Source organism: Engraulis encrasicolus, chromosome 2 (assembly GCF_034702125.1).
Source record: "Engraulis encrasicolus isolate BLACKSEA-1 chromosome 2, IST_EnEncr_1.0, whole genome shotgun sequence".
NCBI lineage: Eukaryota > Metazoa > Chordata > Actinopteri > Clupeiformes > Engraulidae > Engraulis > Engraulis encrasicolus.
Window position 1 is genome coordinate 21914225 of NC_085858.1, and position 11838 is coordinate 21926062.

The 11838-nt window shown below is 45.5% G+C and overlaps 1 protein-coding gene across 1 annotated transcript in view; it reads left to right on the forward strand.

The window, feature by feature from the left end:
• The first annotated feature begins 586 nt into the window (after positions 1 to 586).
• The window catches only part of ntn1b (netrin 1b), an 80839-nt gene continuing 69587 nt past the window's right edge, over positions 587 to 11838 (forward strand). Inside the window, exons 1-2 of the mRNA XM_063183788.1 lie at positions 587 to 884; positions 1136 to 2197. Of these exons, the coding sequence (XP_063039858.1) occupies positions 1183 to 2197 (1015 nt within the window). The 5' untranslated portion in view covers positions 587 to 884; positions 1136 to 1182. The remainder of the gene's footprint in view (positions 885 to 1135; positions 2198 to 11838) is intronic.

Genomic DNA, 11838 nt, shown 5'->3' on the forward strand with positions numbered 1-11838 from the left:
GAATATGTGACTGAATGCATATCCACAAGATGACGCTACTGACCTCTTTTGGAATATGGGCGCATACGGTGATATAAAAGGCTCCTTTCCCATGCCAGTTTTCAGATGTTTGCTTATCTATTTGCACGTGTTAAATGAATGGATTTTAGGCGTAGCCTAACACAGCCTTAATATTTGACGTGATTAATAAAATAGTTGAAAATGAAGAATAGCCAGCCTTACTGATTATATTGTTGCCTATTCAGTTTGCCCACAGCACTTAGCCCAACTATTTCCATTTATATCTCTGGAGCAAATAATAGAGATAATAGTTGATTTCCATAATGGATCCAAGCATGTCACATGACCTTATTGTCCGTAACATTGCCATACATTAATTATTCCCAGAGAGTCAATTCTCAGTCTGTCAAAAGGCCACAAGAGCCTTCACAAGACTGTTCCGCCAGGGGGAGCCGTTGTTCACCAGAGGCGGCGTGGCCTTCGTCTTCCATTCCATGACCTCAGACTAGGGCTGAATTACGGAATCTCACTTTCTATTCAAACAGGGAGAGCGGCAGAAAGGGAGAGGGACAGGGTGGGAGGCAGAAGCAGACACAAGGAGAGTCAGAGGTGTGACTGAGTTTTGCGAGAGAAACGAACAAACAAATAGCATGTTCCTTGTAATATGCCTGGTGTGTTTTTCAGCTCCAAATTAATTCACATGAGACCTGAGACACACAGTTACCCGGCAGTGTAAAACATCTATTGGGATATTTATCATTTTTGGAGACGTCTGCAATATTGTTCTTCAAGACAAAGCAGTGCTACCGAGGCACTGTCTTTTGTGGATTCTTTTTGTAGCCTGCCTCGTGAGAGGAATCACTTTGCATTCTTCAAATTGCACGGTGAGCAACTGGTTACTCTTATTCTTTCTAAAAGTCATCGTTTGGATATTTGTTTTTTTTATACAGGTGGTTGTGATGCTACAATGGGAAAGTCTTTTGGAGAATTTTAAGTTGTCCTAAACATATTTAAAAAGCTGCACGTGGCTGATTTTATTGTTTTCATCATGGTTTACAAACAGCTTTCCATGTGTTTTGAGGTGATTTAAAGTTTATTTTAAAAGCACTAAAACCAAGTGTATTTTTCTGTCTAGACGCCTGTATATTACCCGGAGAGGGACACGCTTGGACACGGATTACAATGTTCAGCTGCACTGGGACTTGGGTCGCTTTGGTGACACTCTCTTTGGTGGTTAGAGAGACGCGGGCCAGCTACAGGATGAGCATGTTCGCTGCGCAGTCCTCTCCACCTGACCCATGTAACGACGAGCACGGTAACCCACGTAGATGCATCCCCGACTTTGTGAATGCCGCCTTTGGAAAAGATGTGCGCGTAACAAGCACCTGTGGCACCCCCGCTGCGCGCTACTGCGTAGTGTCGGAGAAAGGAGAGGAGAGGTCCAGGGACTGCCACACGTGTGATGCCGAGGAGCCAAAGAAGGCTCATCCGCCTGCTTACTTGACTGACCTAAACAACCCCCACAATCTCACCTGTTGGCAGTCAGAAACCTACGTGCAGTATCCCCAAAATGTAACGCTCATGTTGTCCTTGGGTAAGAAGTTTGAGGTGACCTATGTCAGCCTTCAGTTCTGTTCACCGCGGCCAGAGTCTATGGCCATTTACAAGTCAATGGACTATGGCAAAACCTGGGTCCCTTTTCAGTTTTACTCCACTCAGTGCAAGAAAATGTTTAACCGGCAAAACAAAGCCGTTATCACCAAACAGAATGAGCAAGAGGCCATCTGCACCGACTCCCACACGGACATGACACCTTTGACTGGGGGGCTCATAGCGTTTAGCACCCTGGACGGCAGACCGTCCGCGCACGACTTTGATAACTCACCCGTGTTACAGGACTGGGTGACAGCCACCGATATCAAAGTGACATTCAGCCGCCTGCACACATTTGGTGACGAGAACGAGGACGACTCGGAATTGGCACGGGACTCTTATTTCTATGCGGTGTCCGACTTGCAAGTCGGTGGACGGTGCAAGTGCAACGGGCACGCTTCGAAGTGCGTGAAAGACCGGGAGGGGAATTTGGTTTGTGAGTGCAAGCACAACACAGCAGGGCCAGAGTGTGATCGATGCAAACCTTTCCACTATGACCGTCCCTGGCAACGCGCCACGGCCAGAGAGGCGAACGAATGTGTTGGTAAGTGTTTCATTTTCACACACACAAACCCACTTTTCTATTTTTTTAAGATACAGCATATCAACCCATCAAAATGACTGGTTCTGAATGTATAAAAGTTGGGCATACACACGGTCTTGCAATGATTAATAGATGTATTATTATTAATTATGTTGCCGATGCAGGCTAAAGTACCCTCAAGTGTGTGTGGGAATTATGTGTACTGAAATACTGAAGATACTACAAAAAGCTGAGGTATTACCATAAATCAGTATTTGTCACAAGTGTTCTCAATAACTGATGTGCACATTTAGGTACACGCACACAAGCGACGATGGGCCTAGTAACTTATAGTTTTGCGTGACAATCAAAGACAATCAAGTTACTCAGCGGAAGCTGTTTCAAACATACACGGCTGTTTAATTGTGTGCTCTGTGGAGAAATGTGTTTGTGTAGTGTGAACTCCTTTTCCGTAGGAAGGAAAGTCAGTAAGCAGGCGAAGAAAGCAGTGAAGGCGTTCACTAATTTCCTCTGGTGCGACAGGTGCCCTTTTCAGATCGCGCGGGCGATTGCTATGGTTATGTTGACATAATTTGGCACGTTTCACATCAACTGCTTTAGTCTGAGCCAAGTTATCTCAGCCAGAGCCTTTAACGCTCGGACAGTGTTTTTTGTATTCACTAAAATGTCATGAAACATGTGCGAGGTTCACTGCGTAAAGCAATGCGTAACCGTCACACCTGTGGCTCAATTTAAGACAGATGGCCAAATGTTAACCGGATGAGGATTTATTTATTTTATTATTATTATCTTTTTAATTATTGACTGAGACTGATCTTTAAAAAGCGCTCAGTGCACCCGAAACACAAAACAGGAATGAGAAGGTCTCAGGTGAATGTATGTCTATGAGTTAAACCATCACTTTCTTACATAAGATCCAATGTTGAGCTGCAGTTTAGCAAACAAAGAAGAGAAGTGCATGAAGAAGATAATCAGGCTTGTGAATTGGGCTAATTTAATCAACAGAATTTTGGCACCTGTTGTGTAGCTCTCTTTGCCACATCAGGCAGTCTGCAGTTTCAAAATTGACAATCACAACAACACATTCTGTACAATAGACTAAGAGAGATATTTGAAAAAGCACATTCAATTCACTTCACTAAGAGACCTCAAACACCACTTATATAAAGAAATTCTCTCTTCCCTCCCAACTCCTCCACCATAAAAAATACTGATGGTTTTTGCAGTTTATCCTGAAGCAGCAGAATATGATATACCCATATTTATTTAACCATCATCCACTGTTTTTGAATTCTGAAACCCATTTCAACACCTTGTTTTCTGAAAAATAGAGAAAGAGAGGGCCTTAAAATATCAAAGGAACATATTTTGAGAATAAAAGTTAACATTTGAAAAGACCCTGTTCATTTTGGACAAACACAGGCATGGTGGTGAAAAATCAGACCACTCGCGACCATTCAAACATCTTCAAAATGCTATTATATGACAGACCACCAAAGTGATGGTGGTATCTATTCTTGCAGTTGAACTGCATATCTCTCTCTCTCTCTCTCTCTCTCTCTCTCTCTCTCTCTCTCTCTCTGTCTCTCTCTCTCTCCTGATGCAGCTGTGTGAGCCTTTCCACTTACCCCGAGCTCTTCTCTCTTCTGATTGGCCAGCATACACCATTAGGGAAATCCTGATGTCCAGATGCTACCACATACCATGATGGGTTTTTTTTGTAAAAGACAGCAGTTCTCCTGACTGTAGACCAGTGACTCCACGTCCCCACAGACTTTGTTTTCACTGCTCCCAGTGTCCTCTGAGACGTGGGATGGGAGTCTCGACTGAGGTTAGGCCATGGGCTCTGGAGGAATGCGAGCAATATCAGATGCCAAGTTGGGTCAGTTTGAAGCAGGGTGGGAAGCCGCAGTCATTCACTTTTTGTCTTCTTTTATTTTTTTTATTTTTTTTGAGAAATTCAACTTTCAAACCTTCTTGTGTGTCAATCCTTCAGTACGGACACCCACATGTCAGCACTTCAAACCTCTCAGTTTATTCTCTATTAAGCTTATCCCTTTGTTAGGCTCCCTTATTGTATTCCATTGAGACGCCAAATAAATGTCCTTTTGTGTTCGTAGCTTCAGCAGTGTCTTGAACGTCTTTGCCACCCTTGCGGTTGAATCACATCGATCGGCATTCTGTCCTCTGAAACATGTTTTAGGGCTATGAAGCAGTTCACTCTGTGGTGGCAAAAGCATATGTTTTGGACAACTTACACAACACTGCACAATATTCTGTTAATGTACTACACTAGCTATATATAACAAATCAGGATTACAATCCTGTATGCATTCCAGGAAAGGGTGTAAGCACCCTTCTCTTGAAGAGATTTTAAAATGGCTAAAACAAGATTGATCTATTGCTGTAAGCGTTTTTCAATATCCCCTCGTGTCTTGGGAGACGTCTCCCTGTGTGCCCATTCTCATGCCCCCATCAGCTCTCCTGGGTAACCAGTGCACTTCGTCAACGTACCACACAATGGCTCAGCCACTCCACAAGGCCTTGGTTAGCAACAGGGTAAATACAAACCTTAGCGATGCACCGTATAAAGGTGTACATTTGTTATACAACCTTGTATGGCTAAAGCTTTTGTGGATTCATTGTCATATACACAACCAGGGCCGCTGACAGCTTTGGCTGGGCCCAGGACAAAGTCGTCTGAAAGGGCCCCCCAAACCAATACATACAATGTAATGAGGAACCAATTATGGGCCTCTCTCCCTGGGCACAGGACAACTGTCCCCTTTGTCGTCGTCGTCGTCCCCCCCACCCCCTCTGTCGTCACCCCTGTACACAACATCATGCACTGCTTTCTACGTATAGAACTATGCAAACTTGAAGCCAACAGTAGCATCAAACGTAGACATACAGTGTCAGGCCTGTCCCAATCAGGCAAGCACACTAGGCAATCACCTAGGGCCCTGAGCTGAACGGTGCCCCCTGTTAATGACTAGTTATGTACTGTACTTGTATTCAAATGTCAGTAATGACAACTTTGTGCGTGTGCCAGCACCTCCCTGAATTCAATGACCGGAAAGTGCAGTGATACTGCTATCAAAATACTGCTCTCTTGAGGGGGGATTTCCCTAATACTGTAGTTTGGAGAAGGAAAATGGGGCCTTAAGTCCCTCATTGCCCAGGGCTCCTAAATATCTTGAAACTGCCCTGATTAGAGTAGCACGTTTGAGTAGCAGCCTTGAAGAGAAGAGGAGTTTCCCCTTGTGGAGAAGCTGGAACAGCAGAGCTTGCTTGTAAACACAGGATGAATGTCAGCCTGAGAACTAAGACATTTTCTGTCCTCGCTTGGCCACAACCAGAACAGCAGTGTCTCGCTGCGCAACAACTTAATCATTTCGGGGGGTGGGGTGGGGGTGGTTACTATTTTTTAGACAGGACAGTATGAGAGAGACAGGAATGGAGTTGGGAGAGAGAGACGGGGAAGGAGTGGCAAATGACCGGGGTCGGAATCGAACCCGGGTCGCCGGTGTAGCAGTGCTGTGCCCTACCGTTTGAGCCACAGCTAATGTTTGATGTCTGCAAACAGGGATCTGTTGTTTTTCTGTTGTTTACATATGCACCTAAAATTTCAAATGTATCAGTCCATGCATAAGCAGATTTTCATGCTAATTTACGTATGTGATATCTGATTTCACAAGAAATGTATTTTACATCCACTTTTCAGATCAAGGCAGTCTTTTGTATATGTGAACATTTGCGTGAAAAGTTATTTTACTGAGTTTTTTGCGTAAGCAAATGTTGTACATGAGGCCCCAGGAGGGTTCCTCCTTGTACACTTGGTCTGAGCATGACATGCTCTGCATATGAGGTTGAACTAGGGCTGTAACAATGTTGTATCGTACTGAAAAATTGTGATATGCAGAGTCACGATACTGTATTGCGATTCAAGAAGGCAGAATTGGGATACACCCTGTCAAAATTCTTTTAGCCTTCAGTCCACACAACAATGTTGGCAAATGTTAAAAAAACAAGAGAATTAATTTAAAAAGACATATTGGAAAAAAAATCGTGGGGTGAATCAAACCTTAGGTCAAACATTGTGATGCGAACTGAATCGTGTGTTGTGTCGTTACAGCCCCAGTTTGAACTGTGGTCTTGCGGCCGGGCAAGCCGGACCCAGAAGTCAGTGTGTCATTGGAGCGAGTCAGACTGAAGACTATGGGATTTGAATGGGATGCGATTATATCAATAACGCTCTGGCTCCACTCCCGGACGGGCCCCTGCGCGTTAACTTACAACTCACTCGAATGTGGCTGCTGGAGCCCCTAAAAATAGCAGTGGCACTCCTTAGATCGTCTCAGATTTATGCCTTCAACCGTAAAACAGTGAGGAAGTAATTTTTCCCCAAAACAGAAAAGTACTGTAGGTGCAGCCACAGACAAAGCAACGTTTTGGAAAGAAAACCTTTGCTGCGAGTTCTGCACAAGACTGAGCAAAGAAGTTGACTTCTCCTCAATGTAAGCCTCAATGTAAGCATATGGAATCTGTTATAGTAACTCGGTTGAGGTGTTTAGGTCCTATTTACAACATGTGGTTTTCTTCTTCTTCTTAAGGTGACTTTGAAGAGAATAATCATCAGACTGCATAATTGAGAAGTCACTCCTCAAAGGATTTTACATTGTTAAATCTGCTTGCGACATTTAAAATGTTGCCACTTTATTGAACTCCAAAGTTGCTTTGGTGCCAAGATCCTTACAATTGTCACAAATTCCCTTATTTACCGACACCATTTTCATCCAGGGGTGTCATGCCTGATTATGCCTTTAGGTACTGCCACATAGTACCAGATGTTGTTAAGAAAGGCGTGTTCTCCCATAAGCTTGTATTTTCCTCTGTGGTAATGCAGGTATTAACTAATTAGGTGTGACCACATGGATTCAATGCCCACAATTCTTCCAATACGTTTGCCAAAATTGTTAGAGAGAAGGACATTGAAACATCCACACGCCTTTGAAATACAACCAACCCAATACCTAATACCACTTATTCAAACGGCAGAATGAGACACTTGCTCAGCACATGAAAGAAAATGACAAGGTTCTCTTAATTTCACTTCATGTCATTCTCTGTAATTCTTAAGCATGACTATGACTAAACATATAAATCCATTGCCTGTTGAAGATGTGGGCACTAATAAAACAACGAAACAAGTCACATTAAGCAAACATTTTCCCCTAATTAGACTTTTTGAAAATTTACAATGCAGGTGCTTGCATGCGACAGCGATCAATTATTTATGGGAGTGGGTCATAGCTGGAGAGAGAAAGATGAATCTCATGACAAAGTGGACACAAAACTAAATGCCATTTTCATGTGTTGTTATTGTACTGTGTGAACATTTAGTTCCTCTATCACATGTGTTGTGTAGAATAAAAAGTTCTGGGGGTTGGAAATAATCCAATCAAATAGTGGGACACCTGGTCCCAGTAATACTGAAAAAAGTGGTAAATTACTTTTGACTCTGTAATGATTCTTCTACTGGCAAATTTGCTGAACTTCGGCGAAAATCCTCCTACGTTTAATGAGAACATGATGTGAAACAATGTGCGTCACCCAAATGAATTAATTAAAAAACACCTAAGCTAAAATACATCAGTGAGAGTGGTCAAGCGTGTCCATTTCATGCAGTGAGCAACTCTAAAGAGCTCTCATCCATTGTTATGCCAGAACACTTCAGAGAAGCTTTTAACTCCCTGAGTACACACACACACACACGCACACACACACACACACACACACACACACACACACACACACACACACACACACACACACACACACACACACACACACACACACACACACACACACACACACACACACACACACACACACACACACACAATAACACACCCACACAGGTTTTTCACACTTCTTGTCCCACTGCAGCAGTGGCATCAGCGGTCTGAAGACTGATGTCTCCCCGCAGGTTAGTCGCTAGCTCTGTGTTCCGTGCAGTGCTGGTGGTGTTGGGAGTTGCGGTGGGGGCACTATGGACCTGGATCGCTGTTGTTGTTACTACTGATCTGACTGTTTGGTCCCTGTAGCACAGCACACCCCCCTACCCCCAACCCCTTCGGATCAGATGGACAAGGCTGGACTAAGTCTGTGGGCCATCTGTGTTTCCTGTCCTGTCCAAGTTCTGTTATCGACCCATGTGACCACAGAAAGAATTTGGAGGAAAAAAGTGACTTCACCGAAAAAAGAGGCGTGCATGTGAGTGTGTGTGTATTTCTGTGCTGCAGAACATCCAATCAGAGGCCAAGCAATTCGCAATCCTCTGTCAGTGACTGATTTCCAGGCCATGGAAGCTTTTTGGTGTGCGCCAGTATTTCTCGATTGAAAGGAAGAATAACAGACAGAATAGATAAAGACATAGAGACGAAGACAGAGAGAGGGAATGAGATTGAGTCGGTTTGCTTTGTTTTTATACAAGCCTCATCAGAGTCTGAAAGCAACATTGCTTACACGAACAACCCATTATAGAGCAAGAACATGGGCAAGTGCATTAGCGGAGAAAAAAACGGGAAATTAAATGTTAGCAAATGGATTTTTTTTTTAAAGTCCCCCTCGCTACTCTGTCATGGCTAAACGTCTCCTCACAATGAAGAGAAAATGAACCCTTCACATTCAAGGGAAAAAAAAAGTCGCAATGAAAGAAAAAAATGAAAACAAACACATGCGGGCGAAGGAGCCATGTTCCTTGAGGTTGTTAATGGGAAGCAGGTGGGGCCGTCATTGGCCTGCCCTGAGGGCCGCTTTGATACCGACTCAACGCTTTTCGCTTTTTTGTTGTTGTTGCTGTTGCAACATGGAAACTCAGACACCTCTCTCCATGTTAGCCCAATGGCAGAGGAGTAGAGAGGAGAGGAGAGGAGAGGAGAGGAGAGGAGAGGAGAGGAGAGGAGAGGAGAGGAGAGGAGAGGAGAACAGGAGAAAACAGGAGAGAAGAGAGAGGAGAGGAGAGGAGAGGGAGAGACGGGGAGAGGAGGGGAGGGAGAGGAGGGGAGAGGAGAGGAGAGGAGAGGAGAGGAGAGGAGAGGAGAGAAGAGAAGAGAAGAGAAGAGGAGAGGACATGACAGGAGAGGAGAGGAGAGGTGAGGAGAGGAGGAGAGGACGGGAGAGGGGCGCAGTAAAGGAAGAGAGGAGAGGAGAGAAGGAGAGGAGGGGAGATGAGAGGAGAGGATGGGAGGGAGAGGAGAGGAGAAGGAGGAGGAGAGGACAGGTGAGCATAGAAGAGGAAAGGAGAGCAGAGGAGGAGAGGAGAAGAGAGTTCAGGGCAGCACGAAGACCATAGAGGACAGGTGAGGAGAGGAGAGCAGGAAAGTATGAGAGGAGATGAGATTAGATAAGATTAGAGGACAGCAGAGGAGAGTGCTGGATAACAATGGAGAGTGGAAGAGAGTATGGCAGCGGAGAGGAAAATGGGAAGAGGAGAGCAGAACAGTGGAGAGGAAAGAAGAGTGAAGGAGAGGAGAGTGGATGAGAGCATAACAGAGCGGAGGGAGAATGGAGTTGAGGAGAGCAGAGCACATTTGAATAGAAGACAGAAGAGCACCGAAGGAGAGAGGAGTCTAGGACAGAGGAGTTTAGAGAGGGGTGTAGGAGAGAGGAGTGTTGGAGAGAGGAGTGTTGGAGAGAGGGGTGTAGAAGAGAGAAGTGGGAGAGAACACTGTAGGAGAGAGGGGTGGAGGAGATGAGTGGAGGAGAGAGGAGTGTTGGAGAGAGGAGTGTAGACGAGAAGAGTGTAGAAGAGAGGAGTATAGAAGATAGAAGTGGAGGAGAGAAGAGTGTTTGAGAGAGGAGAGTAGAAGAGAAGAGTGTTGGAGAGAGGAGTGTAGGAGAGAGGAGTATAGGAGAGAGGAGTGTTGGAGAGAGGAGTGTAGGAGAGAGGAGTGTAGAAGAGAGGAGTGTAGAAGAGAGAAGTGGGAGAGAACACTGTAGGAGAGAGGAGTGTTTGAGAGAGGAGTGTTTGAAAGTAGCCTGGTGAACCAGCGCCACCCGCTGGACGGCAAAATGTTTTGTCTACGGGTGGGTCTGGCCTCGCATAATGATTCAATGAAGCCAGAATGCCAGGAATCTGGCAAACCAATTACAACGCAAAGATGTGTTTTGAATCAAAGCGGGCAGGGTTTTGAGGGAAGGTTGTTCTCATCAACAATCTTCGGATGTATTGTGCATCGAGGCCAGACTAAATTAGACATCCACATTTAGTCTGGTTTATCAGGCTAGTTTGAGAGAGGAGTGTTTGAGAGAGGAGTGTTGGAGAGAGGAGTGTTGGAGAGAGGAGTGTTGGAGAGAGGAGTGTTGGAGAGAGGGGTGTAGGAGAGAGGAGTGGAGGAGAGAGGAGTGGAGGAGAGAGGAGTGTTGGAGAGAGGAGTGGAGGAGAGAGGAGTGGAGGAGAGAGGAGTGGAGGAGAGAGGAGTGGAGGAGAGAGGAGTATAGGAGAGAGGAGTGGAGGAGAGAGGAGTATAGGAGAGAGGAGTGGAGGAGAGAGGAGTATAGGAGAGAGGAGTGTTGGAGAGAGGAGTGTAGGAGAGAGGAGTGTTGGAGAGAGGAGTGTTGGAGAGAGGAGTGGAGGAGAGAGGAGTGGAGGAGAGAGGAGTGGAGGAGAGAGAAGTGTTGGAGAGAGGAGTGTTGGAGAGAGGGGTGGAGGAGAGGTTGTTAAGAATGGCTGGAGGGGGGGGGTTCGGATTGTGCCAAGGAGGGAGGTGAGAAGCATTCAATTTGGCTCTAAAGAAAGAGAGAGATAGAGAGAGAGAGAGAGAGAGAGAGAGAGAGAGAGAGAGAGAGGGAGAGAGGGAGAGAGAGAGAGAAAGATGGACCATGTGTGCCTCACATTCACCCCAGCACAGTCTGTGCATAGTGGTGGGGAGAGAAGATGAGAAGAGGGAAGAGAGCAGAGAAGGGAAGAAAGAAGAGATGAGAGGAGAGGAGAAGAGAGGAGAGCAAAGTAGAGCAAAGTATAGGAGAGGAGAAGAGAGGAGGAGAGGAGCAGAGAGCAGAGTAGCACAAAGGGAGCAGAGGAGAGAAGAGAAGAGGAGAAGAGAGAAGAAGAGAGGAGAGTTGAGCAGAGGAGAGAAGAGGAGAAGAGAGAAGAAGAGAGGAGAGTTGAGCAGAGGAGAGAAGAGGAGAGGAGAAGAGAGAAGAAGAGAGGAGAGTTGAGCAGAGGAGAGGTGAGGAGAGGAGAAGAGAGGAGAAGAGAGGAGAGTTGAGCAGAGGAGAGGTGAGGCCAGGCCAGGCCAGGCCGTCACAGTGGATTCTTCCCTTAAAGCATGCCAGAACTGCTGAAAGCACTTCTTACAATGGATGAAGGAATTTAGGAGATTGTAAAGTTCTATAAAACATACCCCTGTAATTTCACTTTCACTAATTTCATTTACTGTACCGTATCCCATTTCTAAAAGCACAACAAACCGTATATTCATCAATAGTTCAAACGAACTGTACACAAGACACTGCACTGCGGTTGGCTGGTCCATGCGCAGCCCCTAAGGCTCCTCTGGACTCTTCAGTGTGGGCCCCTGCAGCATCTCAAGCCACTCATCTGTAATTATTACAGATCCGCGGTCGTGCCCATT